The 20,613-nt window shown below is 37.8% G+C and overlaps 1 protein-coding gene across 1 annotated transcript; it reads right to left on the bottom strand.

Moving 5' to 3' along the window:
* Positions 1 to 1,737: 1,737 nt before the first annotated feature.
* LOC145766905 (BTB/POZ domain-containing protein KCTD7-like) lies at positions 1,738 to 17,249 on the bottom strand. The gene is made up of 5 exons (XM_082578611.1): positions 17,114 to 17,249; positions 13,154 to 13,290; positions 7,496 to 7,691; positions 5,875 to 6,062; positions 1,738 to 2,578 (listed from the first exon to the last, which is right to left on the bottom strand). The coding sequence occupies exons 1-5, from the start codon at positions 17,219 to 17,221 to the stop codon at positions 2,383 to 2,385; spliced, it is 825 nt and encodes a 274-aa protein (XP_082434737.1). The 5' UTR covers positions 17,222 to 17,249; the 3' UTR covers positions 1,738 to 2,382.
* Positions 17,250 to 20,613: the final 3,364 nt, after the last annotated feature.

Here is a 20,613-nt window from a genome sequence, read left to right as displayed (position 1 = left end):
GCTACACAAAAACCCAACAAAGTAAGCCATTCTGAAATTGCTGCCACAAATTAGTTAAAAGAATCGTAAATCGCGTAAACTTTGCGCGATTTACGATTTGCAAAATTTATTGGTGTCTTTCTGTGTGTCTAAAACAAGTCCTGGGGGTGTTAATAGCCAGATGTCTTTGAAACGTTATAAATTTCTGCAAATTTTAAATTGGATAACTCGTCAGTTTGCCCAAGTCGTCAATGATTGCCAGGTCCCGGCAGAAAGCCTATCTTTTGTACACAATCAAGTTCGGTTAAGTGGTCATCGCATAATTCATCAATTCGATTATGTCGTTATTGTTTTCTTCCCCTGGGACATAAAATTCGTCTAAGTTGTCATTCACCCAAATGCTGACGCAGCATTTACAGACTCTTTCGAGAAGAAATTACTGCGCTAAGACGTGTGTACGCACACAATCTATCGGGCCAGACGCACATGCATGGAGTATGTTGGTCTGGTCGATTGTGGGTGTGCGCGCACGTGCGTGGTTCATTTGCGACAATATACTGTTTCGTGTAAACAAAAGTTGCAGCAATGCAGGATGTCGAAGATTAACTTCTTTTCTCCCTTTCCTCTTCGTCTCACTTTACCACTATCGCATTTAATTAGGTCGCGGAGCACCATGAAATTAATACGAAGCGAAACAATGGCAAAATTTACCTGTTAGCATTGGGCGTCAGTTCGCGTCGTCACTTTTTCTGTTCCCCCTGGGGTGACGAGTTATGCAAGTTCTACTGTATTTTCAACAAAGAGCTCAACTTCGGAATCCAAACTTTGAATTCTGTAATTAGTAGGGCCATTTTTATTTTGACCCAAAAAAAATTTTTTGACTTTATTTTTATCAAATTTTGAATTTATTTTGACCAAACGAAATTGCTTATTTGTAGTGGCCACAGTTCTTCCTTGAATTGATACCAGTTACCCAAACATAATATTTTGTCGAAACGTCAAGGTGTTGGATTGTAAAAGGTGCGTCGTGTTTTTTGGAGATAGGAAAATCTCCACAAACCTGTCTAACTTTTGCTGAAGACGATTTAGCTTGCTTAGGCATTGTGTATTACAGAATGTCAGTAGGCCATTCCTATAATCCAAACTGTTGATCTTCGAAAAGACCAAGGACGTTTGTGAAGAGGAAGTGTTTTATAAAAATTATTTAAACACGTAACAATGAGTAAACAAGGGACAATTTGCGATAAAAGTTATTACTGATCGTGACATATTCCTTTTAGGGTTAATTGTGTCGCAGTTCTTGATTTACAATGCTTCCACTAGGATTTTGACAAAAATTACTCTCGAAAAACAAAAAAAGTTTGTCAAAAGCCATAATTTGACAAATTTTGACTTTATTGTCAATTTTGACTTTATTTTGACCTATAAACTGCTTAGAAACAGTCCCCTAGGTGCTGAAAACAACTTTATTCTTTAATTCGTGGATAGACGAGGTCCTTAAAAATTTTCGACTTTATTGACCTTTGCGAGCCCTAGTAACTACCAAACATAGTTTAAAGCAAGAACCAATTCTCTGAAGAGTGCTATAGAAGGGTCGCAATTGGACGGTAATCACTTAAACATGTTGATTGGTTGTCGTTGCTGCGACTGGTATCGTACTACGAATTAACATGTTTAAGTGGCTACCAACTCTTGGACCCCTGACGCTTATACCTTCGATTCTTACTTGGTAGGCTACAAAACTATTTTGTATACCGTACATCAAAGAAAGCTTTAATATCACAAACTTTCAACTTATTCAAACACAATTTAAAAAAGTCGCATGATTACAGTGACAATTTTACACAGTGATATCGCAGGAAGACTGCAGAGGCTCTTATAAACCAGAGCAACACACATTGCAAAGGCGAATAATTTTACATTGAACTGAACTTGAGCTGAAATCTCCCTTTACATGTTGATAATAATCATTGGGTTTTGGGAGGGTAAGTCAATTCGATGTGGACAGACTGGTATTTTAGACAGTCAGTAAAACTCTCTGAACCAAACAAAACCAGGATACGGGCAGTAGCTCACTTGCATGGCTAAGAATATGAAAGGGCTGATAAGTCAAATACGGAACGTTAAGTGGCAAATGCTTTGGAATGCAGTCTAAAATGAGGAAACGGGTTAATGGCCCGGGTCACCTTGAGCTGGTGCAGAAATAGAAGGGACTTTCTCACGCAAAGATGTTGTACAAAAAATAAATGACACCAAAACCATTGAGAAGGGAAAGTTAACTCAATCGTAAACACCCTCAAGCCATGGAAACCAAACCAACCCATGAACACATTATTGACCATCGCGATTCTGGATCCTAACAATGCAAACGGTTTGAATTCTAATTCGATAAAAGAAATTAGTTCACCACCATTTAAGTTTGAACTCAAAAATAGGTCGCTTGCAGTAATACTGGCCGCACACATGCTGGTCGCACACTCCAATGCATTTCTGCTCCAGGTCGTACCCTTTGTCAGCAAGGTCATGACGTATGCAATCTATGAGGTCATAAACGTCAGGTGTCGCTTTCCATGGTCCGAAAGTCACATTCACGTCACAACTGCGTACAAGTGACGTGTTAAATTTCAATCGCCACAGTCATGGCACAATATGCCACAAATGGCACATTTATGCTTCATGGCACAATACGGCCTTTACTTTTAGTAAAAATCGTCTCAATAAATTCCAAGCTACACTCTGAAGCCATGGACAAAGTAGGCTCAATCACTCTTCCTATAAAGTCAGAACTTGATCATAATGAAGTTGTGATCACGATCACAATGAAGTTGTAGTCACGATCATAACAAAGTTATTTACGATCATAATGAAGTTGTGATCACGATCATAATGAAGTTGTGATCACGATCATAGCAAAGTTGTGATCACGATCATAACGAAGTTATTAACGATCATAATCAAGTTGTTATCACGATCATAATGAACTTATTTACGATCATCATGAAGTTGTGATCACGATCATAATGAAGTTGTGATCACGATCATAATGAAGCTGTGATCACGATCATAATCTATTTAGATCAGTGCTCTTCAACAGGGGTTCCGCGGTACCCTAGGGTTCCGCGGAACATGCAGTGGGGTTCCGTGAGTTTTAAGGGTTCCACAAGGGTTCCTCGTTTTATTTAGGGAAATTGATTTCTTGCTTCAGCATTTTGATGCGTCATTCCGATTTTTTACATCACTGCACCGCATTCACACTTCAAGTAGGCCAGTTTGTTAAACGAGGGGTTGACTGCAGTCACCAACCGAATAAAACATTGCTATAATTGTTGCGTCACTGGCTGTTCATTGTTATTCTATTAACAATAACGTTATTGTTGCATCACAGTCACAGGATGTAGCCGGTGTACAGATCACAGAAGTACAAGCAGACTGAGTAGAGACTTGAGCTGCTGTTGATCCTTTGTGAGAATAAAGTAAAAACAGTTTTTAACCAAATTTTTACTGTTTAGTCAAGCCAGATGAAACTAAATAGCATATTTTTTTATATGAAGCCAAAGAATAGAAACAGCGAAGGTGTGGGCGGAAATGAGCCTTGTAGTTCAGTTGTAACAGAGACACCTCCGCCGAAGCGGACCAAATGTAATTCAATTGTCAAGGTTAGAAAATCGGACGACGCATATTTGAGATACGGGTTCTTTTTGCCGGATGACCAACTTTTGAATGTAGCTCCTCAGCCCGAATGTTTGATTTGCTGTAACAGACTTTCTAATTCAGCCATGGTCCCGGCTAAATTACAAAGACACTTACAAACAAATCATTCTGCGTACGCGACAAAGACTATCTCATTTTTTAAACATATGAAAAGAAGCGTGCACAAGCAAAAAGAGTCATTCTTAGGAGCAGTGAAAACCAATCCAGATATCTTGTTGACTTCATATCGACTGTCACATCATATTCTTAAAACAAAGAAACCATTTACTTTAGCCGAGGAAGTTATTAAACCAGCATTGCAAATAGTAGCAGAGGAGCTCCTTGACAAGGAAACTGAACGCAAGTTACAAAGCATACCTCTGTCTGATACCACTGTAAGCAGAAGGGGATTTCATATGGCTGAAAATTTGTTGGAACAACTTTTATATAAAATCAAAAATGTTCCATGTTATGGGCTGCAACTGGATGAATCAACTGATATTGGGAGTAGAGCACAACTGCTTGTGTATATAAGAATTCCTGATATTGATTCATACAGCATTGTTGACGAATATTTGTGTTGCCTAGACTTGGATGTGAGCACAACTGCTGAACAAGTATTTAGTAAGCTCAACGAATTCTTGAAAGAAAAAGAAATACCATGGGAAAAGTGTTGTTCTCTAACTACAGACGGGGCAGCTGTGATGACTGGACGCTTTTCAGGAGTTGGTGGTCGTGTCAAGGCAGTTGCTACTAACTGTGTATTAAAACATTGTATTATTCACCGTGAAGCTCTGGCTGTAAAACCGCTTAGTTCTGACAAGCAGAGAAAAACGGAGCTAGAAATGGTTTTGGATATAATTGTGAAAACAGTGAATTACATAAAACGTGGGGTGGTAAAGGCAAATCTGCAAGAGTTTTTCAAAAAGTATGTGAAGAAATGGAGTCAGATAATGTCACTATTTTGCTGCATACAGAGGTGCGTTGGCTATCTCGTGGCAAAGTTTTGGCTCGGGTGTTCAAATTAAGACAGGAAATATCAGTTTTTCTTGCAGAAAAAAATCATGAATATGCTACCAATTTTCTTGATCATGAATGGGTTTGCAAACTAGCATATCTGGCTTCAATATTCGTCCACACTCAACACCAGCCTTCAAGGGAAAAGATCAGATATATTTTCTCAAGTTGGCCAAATTGATGGCTTTAAAAGAAAATTTGACTGCTGGGCCAATAAAGTTTCAAAAAATGATTATTCTCCTTTTCGGTTTTTGAATGAATTTCTAAGTGAGGACTCCGAAGTTGAAGATACAGCTGCAACAAAAGGAATTAGTGTTGGAGCATTTGAAGCTATTGAGGAAAAATTTCAACCGCTACTTTCCTGAAGAATCTGAGATTTTCCGTTTGCGAAAATGGGTGGTTAATCCTTTCGTTTTCCCTTGCCAACAACATGAAGAACTCTTGGATATCTGCAATGATATTCATTTGGAGGAAATCTTTGAAAAAAACGGAAAGGAATATTTTTGGATTTTTCTGTACAAAGAAGGGACAGAAATTTCAAAGGAAGCATTGAAACTATTGTGTCAATTTCCAAATACCTATTTGTGTGAAACAGCATTTTCTGCTTTAACAACAATTAAGAACAAAAACAGAAGTTGCTTGAAGGGTGTCGATATGTGTATGAGAATTGCATTAAGCAACGTTGAACCACGATTTAAGAAGATTATAAAAGATAAGCAACAATAACAGAGTCATTAAATGTCTGACTTTATAACTTTTGTAATAACTGTCTATGTTTTGAAATGTCTAATTATTTTTTGAAGTGTAACAGTGTAATAACAAAATATTTAATTTTCTGACCAAGCAATTCGTAATTTGTAAATTTTTTTTAGTGGGGTTCCGTGACAAACGCGAAAGTACATGAGGGGTTCCGCGTTGACAAAAAGGTTAAAGAGCACTGATTTAGATCACAAAATAGTTATGGATTAATCACCGTCGTAATGAACAAGCCACTCTGTAACCATCATAGTGAAGTTATGCCTCTGTCACCGTCATAGTGAAGTCATGACCCTGTCACTGTCACAGTGAAGTCATGGCAAGTGAACAAGTTACCACTTCGTAACGATAAGCCTTAGTAGCACACCGCAATTATACTACACTTGTGGGAAACCAAGTATATGTTTGAGATGTGACTGGTTAAGGCTCTACCTGTGATGTGCCTTGCATGCTGTATCATCCGCACCAGAGTCTGGAGCAAAAGGTTGATTATACAAATGAGTATGCGGCTCTTCTTTGAAGACGCAAACTCTCAACTTCGTAATTCGTTCGGGTTGTGCAGCAGCAGTATGGCGCGCTTTCTCAAGTAAAAGACATAATTTCGCTTCATAGCGGGGAACCTGATCAAGTTTGATAGATCCGTTGGTTAGCTTGTGATTTCGTGAACGAAAAAGCTTCAAGATCAAGCGGCACTAGTTCGACTCTTGGGTTGTGCTCTTAAGCAACACATTTCAGGACTGCTCTTCATTAAGCGGCATCTAGTGGATGGAGTAATTCCCGGGCAACAAAACTTCAACAACACGTCCGCCCGTTAGCTCAGTGGTTACGCGCCGGGCTCAAGATCACGCGGCGCTGGTTCGACTCTCGGGTGTGTGCTTGAGCAACGCATTCTAAGGACTGCTCTCTATTCAGCGACACCTAGTGAACGGAATAGTTCCCCGGCAACAACATTTCAACAATCGAAAAACTTCACTCTGCCAATCTTGGTAACCGGCCCTGTGTCAAGAGCCTCTACAAGTATGCGAAACTACCAGGAATAACCAGTCAAGGCTTTGTCAGTCCGAGGATAAAGATTCAAAACAAACCAACCACCTTCAACAATCGGAAACTTCACTCTGTCAATCTCGGTGACCGGCCTGCATCAGTGGATTAAAGCCTCTACAAGTATGCGAAACTGCCAGGATTAAGCTCTGCAAGAAGCCTTTTCCAGTCCCATGATAAAGATTCAGCCATTCCTTTTCTTAGTAAGAAGCATTTCCAGAGGAATTGGGATAGAATCACTAAATCTCAAACCACTGCAAAACTCCTGGTTTTACTTTTACATAATATGTATATAACATACTGGTGCCTTATCAAATACCGGTATAGCTAGCGCTCCGGATTTTCAGCACAAACGCTGATAAAATCTGTTCAATATTTGCATGATATTAATACCAGCACAAAAGTAGTTCAAAATATAGACAGACTATTATTTATCAACTACCAATCACACTAGTAACTCTGGCTTCTACTAAGTGCCATAGGTCAGTCTCCAGTGAAATTTAGGAGCACGACTTGCAAGCGCATGCCAGACACGGACCTACAGTGTGGTACCTGGTGAATTACGTGCTGCTTTGGTGAGGTGCCGGGTAATGAAGAGGATATTCCGAGCAAAGTGTATTTAATTGGAAGCATGGTGGCTATGTATTATCGTGATGCTTCATATTTATATTTTAGACAATGCTTAAGCTCATAGTTAGGGCCATAAAGTTTCCATTTTTTAACTTGTTAGGTCAATGCTTTCTACATGAAAGTTTGTATTAAACAACAAAAATATATGTACAGTAAAAAAATTTGTTGATACGTCAAATCTATCCATATGCAAGTTGCAATAAAAAACGAAATAAAGTTAAGTGAGAGCACCTACATCGCACAGCGTGTGCATATCTACCTGGTATGCTAGTACAAGTCGCTTGGACATTCCAATGTAAAGTTTGGACGTTGGCACGGCCTGTGCAAATAGGTCGATATGACTTCAAATCACAACACTCACAGGGATTAGGATTATACATACATGATCGAGGAAGTCTTTACGAAGTTTCTCTCCAGCGACTGGTCGAAGATATTCAAGGACAGTGCACATTTCCTCAATGTTGTAGAACTGCGCTTCATGATAAACACTCAAACTAATGTCCACTGGAGGCAGTGTCTCTTGACGCAAAAAGTTTAAAATGTGTTGAAAGATTCCCCCATCCCGATCAATAAAGAACCTATGTGAACCAATTATGAAAGAAATGATGATACAAACTCCAACCTTGAATTACACATTCCATCTCTAATGTTGCTAGGGTGTATTTTATGACAATTTAATTGAAGACATAAAGCAAATGTACTTGCTTTCATGTGTTGTGTAATACTGTAATTAAACAGATATATCGCTCACCTAGAACCGAACTATGTTATGTCCACTTTTTGCAAAAATAACTTTTTCAACTTTTCTTGGGTTTTGGACATAGCTCTATCTGATGGCATGCTCAGATTTCTCTTATGTCCATTATTTTAGCTTTTAGCCTATGTTAAGTCCTGCAGAAATTTCAAAATGTTCAAACTAAACTGTGCTATGTCCTTACATGGACTTAACGTAATGTCAACCTATTAACTGTGTCTGGACATAACATAGTTTGTTGGACTTAAACTAGTTGCTACTTTTGGCTGATTGAAAATGCTGGACATAATGCATGTTGTGAAAAGGTGATCTTCGGGTTTATTTATTGATGGTAAATTTTCAGCACCTTTTTACCATTGTATCACTCAAAGATGACACAGGCTGTGTAAGGCTGGTTGCGATGGGTCAGAGAACATCCCACAGCTTGTTTTCTGTGTGACAGGTAGGGATGCCCAAAGTAGAATAATTGCCTATTCTAGAATTTATTTTCGGATCTAGAATTTCGAATCCTATTCTAGAAAACGCTTGAAAACGATCGCTCCAAAACGATTCAAGCGAATCCTATTCGCTTGAAAACGATCGCTCCAAAGAAGCTGATGTTGCTGGAATTGCCACGTATTTTGCAGCTAAATTGTGCAAAAGTGGGAAGTCTGCTTTGTTGCAAGACTTGCAGGCGTATTTTTTTAAATTTTTTTATAATTTTTTTTCTCCGTATTATTTGCGAATCCAATTACCCGATAAAAAAGCGGTTTTTAGATTCGAATCTGGATGGATTCGAATCTCAAGGATTCGAAATTCTACTTTGGGCATCCCTAGTGACAGGCTGCTATTTTGACTTAAGGCATTAATGATAATGACCAACCTTTCAGTTTTTCTCCAGTCCAGTCAGTTTTTTCTCCAGTCATTCTAAACCAATCCTACCATACTGACAATCACTGATTTTAGCCAAGTTGTTGACTTCAAAAAAATTGTGAATGATTCACCACAATACTCACATATCATGCGAGGCTCAACTTTTGATTCTGACGGTGAAAAAATACTGTGGACCAAGATTATGCAATTAAAGTTTTGCAAGGTAAATCCAGTCAAGCTACAACTACAAATGTTCAAAGCCGTCTTTCAGTAAAATAGACTTCATAAAATCAAGTCGACAGAGCAGCAGACGACTTGCAACTGAATTTTCATTGCCGTTAGTTGTGAAACTACCAAAACGTTACAAATCACAGCTTGCAGTAAAAAAGGACAAAAAAGCCGATTTGATGAAGTTATTGTAAAAAAACCTCATTCCTCCACACCATCACCACTTTTATGCAGACATTCCAGAGTAGCTGAACAGTGAACACCAATGCTAGTTTTGCTTTTGTTTCAGCTGGACTCATCTTGACTTCCAAAAGAAATGTTGAAAATTCTGAGATCCTAAGTATCAATTTTGCTGATATTTAGGTCGCAGAATTATTATCTTTCCTTGTAATTTCATTATGTTGTTTGTTCGTTCTGTAGATACTCTTGGAAATTAGCATAGAGATTTTATTTACCCATTCCTTGAATTCTAGTTTTATGAATGCATTCCTGGTTTGCAGTGATGTACGCGCATACAAAAAATATTGACGCCGTCAGCGTAAACGCAAACGTTCGAAAAACCATACGCCGTATGCGTCATCGTAACTTGTAAAAAAAGTTGTCAGCGTCAGCGCATACACTAGCGCAGTGGTCTCCAACCTGTGGGTCGCGACCCCATGTGGGGTCGCCTTAACTTTTCCTGGGGTCGCCAAAACTCACCATATTCAATTTATTACCGAAAAAAAAAGACTACGATGCTAGTTTAGATTAACTTTTTGTATTCATGGTGACTCTACAACAGTGGTTCCCAACCTTTTTTTGGCTGTTACCCTAATCTCCACCTAGAAGTGAGCCAATTACCCCCACGACCAATTTTCAAAAACAAAAGTGTTCATTGCTACGTATTTCAAAGGGCTAACTGTGACAATCAAAATGCAATGCAATACTGAATACAAGATAACAATGCGTTGTAAACATTCAATGCGAAGGTTGGGCTTGGACTTCAGCCGCCAGCTTTGTGATCCTGGGCTGTGTGGTAGGCTACTGAGGGTGATTCTTGTGTCGCTTTCGGCATCCTGGCGATTGCGCTTTTTTGTCTTCATTCCCAAGACAGTTAAAAATCCTTGTTCACAGCGATACGTTGTTGAAAAAGATGTCAGGATATTTAATGCCCGTGTCGCTAATGTTGGTGTATCCTGGAGTCTGCTAAACCAGAAGGGTTCCAATCCAAGCCTTTCCCCTTGAAATCAATTTTCAACGCTTTGTTCATTGATTCGGAGAGTGATAAGTTTTTCTTTGGCCGGAAAGTCGTCATCATCCACCTGGCTGTCATCACATGTGAAGGGCTCAGTGCACCATTGGAGACTAGCCGTGTTCAAATTCGGAAAGTAGTTGTCCATCTTCTTGGCCAGCTGGCCTAAGTGGGAAGCTCAGCTATGTCCTCCTTCAACGCCCCTGTCAATTCAAGTCCATTACCTTCGAGATACATGTCATGCGTCTGAAACTGCACCTCTTCCAACTCGCTTGTTCCACAATTTAACATTTGCGATAAATGCTGCTCTGGGTACTTTGGTGTCGATCACAGTTACATTCTTGCCTTGAATTAAAAGATTGCCTTAGTTCAATTCACCAAAGATATCAGCCAGGTAGCACAGTTGGGAAATCCACTGTTGGTTAGAGAAGTATTCAGCCAAGTCGGAATTCTTTTCTATCAGAAAAACATGGACAGCCTTACGAAGTTCGACCAGGCGGGTTATCACTATGCCACGAGACAGCCATCGTACTTCTGTGTGGTACAGTAATACTTCGGATCTATAACCCATCTTCTTGCACAGTTCCTTGTAAAGACGGCTATTCAATTCATTCGCTTTTATAAAGTTTACAACCTTCACTTGCTTCACTGTTTCTAAATCGGGTCTCGTTACCCCCGGAAAATAGGCAAATTACCCCCTGGGGGTAATTACCCCCAGGTTGGGAATCACTGCTCTAGAACGAGCGAATAGTTATTTATGCAGGTGTAGTGTGCAGACATTTTATCGGCTGTTTTCGGTTTGCTTTGCAGTTAGTACGGTAATGTTAATTTGTAGCTAGTAAGAAAAGCTAAATATTACATAAAAATGGCAGCATAAAATACCAGAAAAAGATCATATGACGAGGCTTTTTTAAAACTTGGTTTTACTGATTCAAATCGCAAACCAAAGTGTCATAAAGTTCTCGCAGAAGAATCGACGAAGAAAAATAAACTTAAATGTCATTTTGAAAAAAAAATCATCCAGGTTGCTTGCATGGATAAACCATCTGAGTTTTTTGAACGTTAATTGCAATCTCTTGAATTCAATTTCACTATCAGTATAACGTAGGATTGAAGATACACCCAATGACTTTTTTGACCAAATTGAAACCATCGCACAGTGCAAATTAAATGTTGAAACAAATTGATAATTTTGTGTTCGGGAAATCACGTTCATGTGAAACTTCTTAAAAACAATGCAGGATAAAGATAAACAAACAAACAAACAATCATTTGGAATACTTTTGTGTAGCCACATTTCTCTGTAATTGTGCATACTTACTCGTATTAGGCCTATTTAGTTTCAGCATTATTTAAAATATTTTTCTCTGTATTGGAAAACAAAATGGGGTCTCATGTAAATGCTGATTTCGTTTTCGCTTAAATTGGGGTCGCTTCTTAAAAAGGTTGGAGACCACTGCACTAGCGTAAACTCATTTTGTTTGCTAGGTGCCAAACATTCACACGGTATAAACCACTCGAAACAAACAAGTTTTGTTTTGAGTTTCCACGAAGAAACACAAGCATCTGAAGTGTTCATCTGACATTTTGCTGTGTTTTGGTTCCAATATGTCTTTGCCCATTGAAAACATTCTTTCAACTGCAGCGCTGGAAGGTATTGGTGTGTTGTAGCGAAAAAAAATACATTAAAAAGTATGCGTTGACGTTGTGCGCTAAAAAGGAAATCATGGTTCTACACTGTCAAAAAGTTTACAAATGCTACCTGGAGGCTACTATCTCAATTTATAGCTCCATCTCAAATTGTTTCAATGTAAAAACAGTGGTTGCAATACTTTAATCGATTTTATAAGTATGCTATGTCCATTATTTCATGAAATTACCAGTTAGAATTTTCAAAATCAAACAATGTTAAGTCCGTCCGATGCTTGAAAAAACACTATATTGCTCACTCTAGTGGTTAAAAAGTATCATAAATGATGCCTAACAACCAGCAAGATATTACTAGTCACACTGGTACAAAATCTTGCATATATATCGGGAGATAATTTACAAAAACCCAATTCAAAATCTATTTTCCTGTTTTTCTCAAAACTTGAAAAATGGACATAACATAGTTCGGTTCTAGGTGAGCGATATATCTAAAGTGCTTTTACTCTTTTGTATTTCTTACACAAAGTCGTTTTGGGGTGACAATTAATGTTTTTCACCCAAAAGAAAAAACGCTTATTGATTTATCGACTTGAACACTGAAAAGTTTGGGCGTTCATCAGGACAATTATCGTTTTTAGGACTAGTTACAACGTTCATCTGATGAAATTGAAAGTAAAAGCAACAACAAACAGGATGGTTTATTGCTTCACTGACGTTTTGCACACCATGACAATGAGCATCCGCAGAGGGAATAACATTTATTTTGTATGTTATTAGCTCTGAGGATGCGCATTGTCATGGTGTGCGAAACGTCAGTGAAGCATAAACCATCCTGTTTGTTGTTACTTTTACTTTCAATTTCATCAGATGAACGTTGCAACAAGTGCTAGAAACAATTTATCAACCTGTTGCATTATTAATTTAAAACAAAAATATCTCCTAAAGTATGTTGGTAACCATTGCATGAATATATCAAAATGAGGAAGAAAGCAGCAAGGTGGGCTTGACAAGAGAGGACGCGCTAGACAGATCGATGTGGAGGCAGGGTGTGAAGACGATTGCGGCACTTGGAGGTGAATCCGGCCACCCTCGGTAACGGGGACATCACCGGATTAAAACTGGACTACTACACTATCCTACCATCACTAAGAGTGTTGTAAGCGATGATCTGATATATTCGACAAACATGTAGGAACCATACTATTCTTGCACATGATTATAAAGAACACAATCGGGACTTAATAATCTGCTTAATTGTTTAATATTCTTTCAAATCACAACATTGATATTTAAATCATAATAGTAGCCAAGTGGAATAGGTCTACCTTCCTTCATGGTCCCTTGTGATATCAAATCTTCCACTGAACATCGCAGAAAGCATGGAATGCTGGGATTTCCTTAAAGTTGACAAGCTTGTTGTGTAAAACACTCCTCCAACATTGAGTTCAACCACCTCTGGAATCTTAATAGAGTATGTGACACTTTGGTAAGATACAGTTTGATGGTCAAGATCTCAAAACTTATCCAAAACAAAAAGATACTTCGACTCCTCCACAAAATGACCTCACTCACTATTTTCATGTAAGGACCTCACTATTTTCATGTATGTCTCGGAAGACTAGGAAAGAATATAAAATTAAAAATGAAGTTCTCCAAGGATCAGTACTGGCATAGGCGCAGACTTTTCAAAAAACCTTGGGGGGCGAGAAAAGTGATGACGTCATAACCATAACGCTATTTTAGTCAATTAAAATAAGCGTATTGTTTATATTGACACCTCGGTCGCAAACCGAATTTATTCAAACCGCTGCTTGAAACGATAAGTTTTACGCATGCAGTAGGCTACCCTACGCCCAGTCGTAAAAAATTTTGATATTGTTAGCTCATAATTGGAACAGTTGGCAAACAAGCCGATTCATTTTCTTTCGTGCGAGTGAATAACAACGATCACAACAGTGAAGTTATCGAAATAAAACGCAAAAAATCATGATCTCAAGCAGAATGGAAACTCGTTAGCTTATCAGTTTTATTAACGTAACCTTGTTTTGCTAATTACTTATCTTCAAAGCGCTAACAACGGCGAAGTGTTTTCTCTTCTGTTTTTTGTCGAAATTTTATCGAATACCGTATATACTCGAGTATAGGTCGAGATGTTCGCAAGTGATTTTCACCTCAAAAAGACAGGTTCAACTTACAGGACAAGCTGTTGTTTCCAGTTCGGCAGTTTTTAAAATGAACACATTTTTTGCTGCGGCAACATCATTGTCGAGGTAGATTACGGAGTGTGAAATGGCGTCGACCGAATAAAAGTTTTGAATAGGTTTATTTGCAGTGATTCAAACTTAATTTTCAAATTTAATGATTTCTTGTCAATTCTAAACTATGCACTTGTTGAGCAATATGCAAAGCTCACGAGACAAAACAGCAGAAAGAGCTGTTTTAAGAGATCAATTTTTTTTTATTTTTGCGTGTAGGATATAGTCGTTCTTATTATGTAACATTCCGTGATCGTTGAAGTCGATGTCAAACCTTAGCGGCCGCATAAAACAATGATGTCAGGTTGGCTAGGTGACATTAGCGGTAAGAGACGTCGTTAATGCAGAAAATATCAGCGACCAAGACCATTAAACACCTTTTCTTTTATCGATTTTCGATTTAATTCTCACAAATTGCGAACAAAACAATGCATTCTGTTAAATCATAATTGATCTCACAGCAAATAGTTACACGACTATTCCAGCAGCGTAAGTTACTCTACCATCTACTTTGAAATTTCCATAGGTATGATAAAGCCATGGATGCGATCGCCGATCAGCTGTTGTTTTGCGGGTAAGAGCAGCGTAGGCTATTTTTTGCTTTCAGCATTCTTTAAGTCCGTTTAAATTATCTAAATCTCTTTCGCAAAGTATTTTATCTTTGAAACACCACTTGTAATAAACATTTTTGTTGCCCCTCAACCATAAATTTACGGGGGGCGCCGCCCCCCAGAAGTCGGCGCGTATGAGTACTGGCGCTAACCTTCTTTAACATGTGGCTACCTCAGTGATATGCAGACGACAATTTCACTCAAATTTGGATATGCCAACAAATGGGCTATTGCCATCCAATAAAAATTCTTACAAGCAATAGAAGAAACACCAACTGAAGATCTATCAGGAGAGTCAGGACTGAACGATTATTTTAAACAATGGTACTTGTGTAATGTGTATGAACACCGCCAAACAGTTACTCTTTTTCACCTTAACAACCACCTTGCAAAACTAAAAGTAAACATTGAAACAGTAAGGAACAACGCTGATTCCTAAATAAGTCGGAGTTACACAATACACATGACAGGAGCTTAACTTTCAAAAACCATCTCCGAAACATTGCAGCAAATGTTACCCATCCCAGAATCAGTTATAACAGAGTTTTATCCCGTTATGCCAAAACTGCAACTACTCTTCATGTGTGAGATTATCTAAGCACACCAATCTGTCCAAATTGCGAAAAAAGCAGGCAAACTGTTGATCATTTGCAGTGATGTATACGCATTCAAAAAATATTGACGCCATCAGCATAAACGCAAACGTTCGAAAAACCATACGCCGTATGCGTCAACGTAACTTGTAAAAAAAGTTGGCGACGTCAGCGCATACACTAGCGTAAACTCATTTTTTTGCTAGGTGCCAAACATTCACACGGTACATATAAAACACTCGAAACAAACAAGTTATATTTTTAATTTCTACGAAGAAACACAAGCATCTGAAAGTGTTCATCTGACATTTTGCTGTGTTTTGGTTCTAATATGTCTTTGCCGATTGAAAACATTCTTTCAACTGCAGCGCTGGAAGGTATTAGCGTGTTGTAGCAAAAAAAAAATACATTAAGAAGTATGCGTTGGCGCTATGAGCTAAAAAATCGCAAAAACTTTACGGCGTAGCCTCAAGCGCAAACTATCCAAAAAAATGTGGCCGTAAGCGTGAGCATAAACAAACAGTCTACGCATTACATTTTTGCGTCGTTCGGCAAACACGGTCACATCCTCTTATGACAAACGGAAAATTATCCAGAAAAATTCTCAAAAACTAAAGAACTCTAACTTTGTGAAGAAAGGGGCGTTCTTCCCGGCTATCAGCACAAGGCTGAGCACTTCTTCACAATGTCCTCTGCCCTGGCGCCTGCTGGTTTTGTTGGCTCTTTCTTTGTTTCCACAAAGATAAGAGTTAAACTGACTGGTAAAGCGGTGGTCGAATAAATTTGTGGCAGAATATGGTGCGATACTGATGAGCCCAGCCTCATGGGCGAAACACGTGTCTATCGCTGTCAATTCTTGCTACAGATCGGCTGCCGAGAAACTCTAACTTTATTACTCATATTTGAAGGATGCAACCTAATTTGTACCATGAACAATTCGTACCGTCAGTTTGTACCTTAAGAAGATCGAGAGAAAAAATTAAAAAAGCTGAAGTCGCTGATCGCAGTTTCCGCAAACATTTTAAAATTTTCCGCAAACAAACAAAACCTCTTAGGATCATTACCAGAAATTTTAAAATGTTTGCGGAAACTCCGATGAACCCTAACCCTATTAAAATGTTTGCAGAAACTCTGATCAACCCTAACCCTTTTAAAATGTTTGCGGAAACTGCAATCAGTGACTTCGGCAAACTCTTAGTTACCAGAAATTTTAAAATGTTTGCGGAAACTGAGGAAAACGGAAACTGCGGAAAACAGAAACTACTATCAGCAATGTTCTATTTTTTTTCAGTTTGTTTGGAGTTTGCGGATACCGATGCCTAACCGAGACTCCGATACCCTAACCTTGCAGAAACTTCGATCAGCGACTTCGGCTTTTTTAAATTTTTTCTCTCGATCTTTTCAAGGAACGAACTGATGGTATAAATTGTTCATGGTACGAATTAGGTTGCACCCATATTTGAAGACATAAAAAATTGGGCTGTAGGCTACTCAAATTACAAATTGACCACAAAAATGCAGCAGCCTAACGATCGAGTCACTTCGGGTCAAAATTTAGTTAAAAATTAAAAAAAAAACGCTTCCGCATAGTATCGAACTCGTTCCCTCTGGAACACCGGCCCGAGACGTATCCAACGCGCCACCGAATCAGTTGAACATAATTGTCGAATTTAGAACTTATATAGGCACTCTTCTCGTCTTTTGCTTTGAAAGAGAAAAAAGTGCCTACATATATAGTGACGTCATGACCGGTCAAATAGTGTTTCAGATTCAAAGAATGGAGCCGGTCAAATAGCCACTGCCAAAACATTTATTATAATAGTTACCTTTGCATCTGAAACATCTTCTATATATTTTCTATTCACATTATTTTGACTGTGATGTTGATGTAGGTTGAGATGATCTTTCACATGATTACAGTTCCCAGACTCCATAACAAAACATTTCAGAAATATATATATGAGATCCTACAAATACAAAGTACATTAAGTCAATGAACTTCTCTTATAAGCAAGATTGAATCACTCCTGGAGAAATAAAAAAGTAAAACTTCTACTTGGAAAGTCATATTTTGCACCAACTAAATTTGACATATCTATGCTCTGATATTACATCTTGCAGCTGCAGCATGTCTGTAATATTTATGCATTACCTATAACAATTGCTTGTTATGTTTACTACAGTATATGAGGGTTGTGCTCTCAGTGCCGGATTAACCAAATGCGGGGCCTGTAGCAGATTGATTTGATGTAGGCTACAGATAATAATGACCTGGAAGTAATTGAATATTTTATAGATTTGATCTACATTCTATAACAACAAAACTAACAGAAGTCTAATGTAATGTTTTATTTGCTAAAAGAAATATAAAACTTCAACAATATCATTCAAAGGTCTTTTCGACGCATTTTGATTTCTGCAAATTTGGCAATTATTTCACATGAGTTCAATTAATTCAGAACGTCATTTTCAATATTCAAAAGAGTTAAATTGTGCATTCGCTCTTGCCCCATCGTGTTTCGCAGATAACTTAGTTTTGAATCACATTTAACTTTGAAAATGATCTCTCTCCAGTAGCCTACAATTAGTTACCATCATATATAGATACAATACATGAGTAACAAATTGTCAATGTTAAGAAACGCGGTGTCAATATTGTTTTTTTTTAATCAAAGTGGAATAGTTGAGTAGTGGAGAAGAGCAATCAATAACAATGTGCTTTACGAATTCTGAAAATTAAGGTAGTTCATCTTTTGGTGCTGGTTTAGCATCGGCCGCCTTGGTCAGTGACGTCATGAAAATGTGTGACGTCATGCAAAAAACGCAACTACTTTTAGGAAGGGTGCAAAAACGCGGAATAGAAGTAAAAGCGGAATGGCTATTGATTTTTAAATATTTGTAGTGAATAGTGCCTCCAGCTTTCTCATTTCTGCTTAGATCGTTGGAAAGCACGATGCTTCATCTACCCGAATGAATTAATTGCCAAGGCGATTCGATCATTGTTCATCATAAGCCGCCACCCGTTCTCTGTGATCAGTGAATAGTGGCCTCCACCAAATATTGGCCTCCGCCTCTCATTTCTGCGCGGATTTGAGAAATTTTACCATCGTTGGAAAGCACGATACTGCATCTTTTCGAATGAATTGGTTGCAAGTTTAAAGTGTGCATTATATTTATGTAGCGCTAACTTAAACTTTACTATTTTGTACCAATTCTCAGCAATTCAATTTTTACAATAAAAATACCAAACCAACACAAATTGAAAGAGTATGTAGCCTATTGCTTTATTAACCTAAAAACTTTCACGTTTACATGTTATCTACAAAACGAGAAATCGCTGTTCAAACGTAACCGCTCGATGAAGCTTTTTTCCAATACATTTTTCAAGGCGGTTCGATCGTGGTTCAGTAGCCTATAAGCCGCCCACAGTTTGATGTGATCAGTGAATACTGCCTCCACGAAATGTACTGTAGATTTCTCATTTCTGCACGGATTTGAGAAATTTTACCATCGTTGGAAAGCACGATACTGCATCTATCCGAATTAATTAATTGCAAGTTTAAAGTATGCATTATATTAATCTAGCGCTAACTTAAACTTTACTATTTTGTACCAATTTTCAGCAATTCAATTTTTACAATAAAAATACCAAACCAACACAAATTAAAAGAGTATGTCTTGCTTTATTAACCTAACAACTTTCACGTTTAGGCTATATGTTATCTACAAAACAAGAAATCGTTGTTCAAACGTAACCGCTCGACGAAGCTTTTTTCCAATGCATTTTTCAAGGCGATTCGATCGTGGTTCAGTATAAGCCGCCCACAGTTTACTGTGATTGGTGCATACTGCCTCCACCAAATAGCTTTCTCATTTCTGCTTGGATTCTAACAATTTTACTATCGTTGGATGGTATTATGCTTCATCTACCCGAATAGATTAATTGCCAATCTAAAGTAGGCCTTACATTTATGTTGCGCTAACTTAAACTTTACTATTTTGTACCATTTCTCAGCAATTCATTTTTTACAATAAAAATACCAAACCAACACAAATTAAAAGAGTATGTCTTGGTTTATTCATATGTTAACTTTTACATTTATATCTAATCCACAAAACGAGCAATCGTTGTTCAAACTGGTACAAAATAGCATTGTTACAAAAGAGAATTGGTACAAAATAGTAAAGTTTAAATTAGCGCTACATAAATATAATGCATACTTTTAGATTGGCAATTAATCTAGTCCGGTAGATGAAGCATAATTCCATCCAACGATAGTAAAATTGTTAAAATCCGAGCAGAAATGAGAAAGCTACAGCATATTTGGTGGAGGCACTATTCACAGATCACATCAAACTGTGGGCGGCTTACAATGAACACTTGAAATTGATCGCTTTGTGTTTGCATTGTTTTGGTAAAAGCTTCATCGAGCGGTTACGTTTGAACAACGATTGCTCGTTTTGTGGATGAGATATAAATATGAAAGTTAATATATGAATAAACCAAGACATACTCTTTTAATTTGTATTGGTTTGGTATTTACATTGTAAAAAATAAATTGCTGAGAATTGGTACAAAATAGTAAAGTTTAAGTTAGCGCTACATAAATATAATGCCTGCTTTAGATTGGCAATTAATCCATTCGGGTAGATGAAGCATCATGCCATCCAACGATAGTAAAACTGTTAAAATCCGAGCAGAAACGAGAAAGCTACAGCATATTTGGTGGAGGCAGTATTCATCGATCACAGCAAACTGTGGGCGGCTTATACTGAACCACGATCGAATCGCCTTGAAAAATGTATTGGAAAAAAGCTTCGTCGAGCGGTTACGTTTGAACAACGATTTCTCGTTTTGTAGATAACATATAAACGTGAAAGTTTTTAGATAAATAAAGCAAGACATACTCTTTTAATTTGTGTTGGTTTGGTATTGCTGACCATCTGCCTGTAATACAATGCTCTCAATTAGGTTTAATTCAAGAATTTTCCCACTTCAAAGAGAAAAGGTGCTTTAGTAACACAAACATCTGTAATTTTGTTAAAAGACTATCAGAGTTAAACACTAAAAATATAATGGAAGAAACTAACACTGATGCAGCTTACAATAGGTTTTTTAACAATTACTCCGAATTATTTAAAAATAGTTTTCCTGTCAAATCAGTAAAACACACGAAAACCCAATGTTGGTATGATGCTGAACTCTGTGAACTTCATAGAAAAAAACAACTTGCATATAAAAAGTACATTAGAAAATCATCTGCAATAAATAAATCCCGGTACAATGCTCTGAGAAACTTTTATGTTAGATCACTGAAACTCAAAA

Source organism: Aplidium turbinatum, chromosome 3 (genome assembly GCF_918807975.1).
Source record: "Aplidium turbinatum chromosome 3, kaAplTurb1.1, whole genome shotgun sequence".
In the NCBI taxonomy this organism is placed as follows: domain Eukaryota; kingdom Metazoa; phylum Chordata; class Ascidiacea; order Aplousobranchia; family Polyclinidae; genus Aplidium; species Aplidium turbinatum.
This window is presented reverse-complemented; position numbering and strand designations above follow the sequence as displayed.

Coding starts and splice junctions, on each gene's coding strand:
- LOC145766905 (XM_082578611.1), bottom strand. CDS start 17,221: ATGGAGTCTGGGAACTGTAATCATGTGAAAGATCATCTCAACCTACAT. Junction 7,692..13,153: donor ACAAGGGACCATGAAGGAAG/GTAGACCTATTC, acceptor TGGTTCACATAG/GTTCTTTATTGATCGGGATG. Junction 2,579..5,874: donor GCATGCAAGGCACATCACAG/GTAGAGCCTTAA, acceptor ACTTGTACGCAG/TTGTGACGTGAATGTGACTT.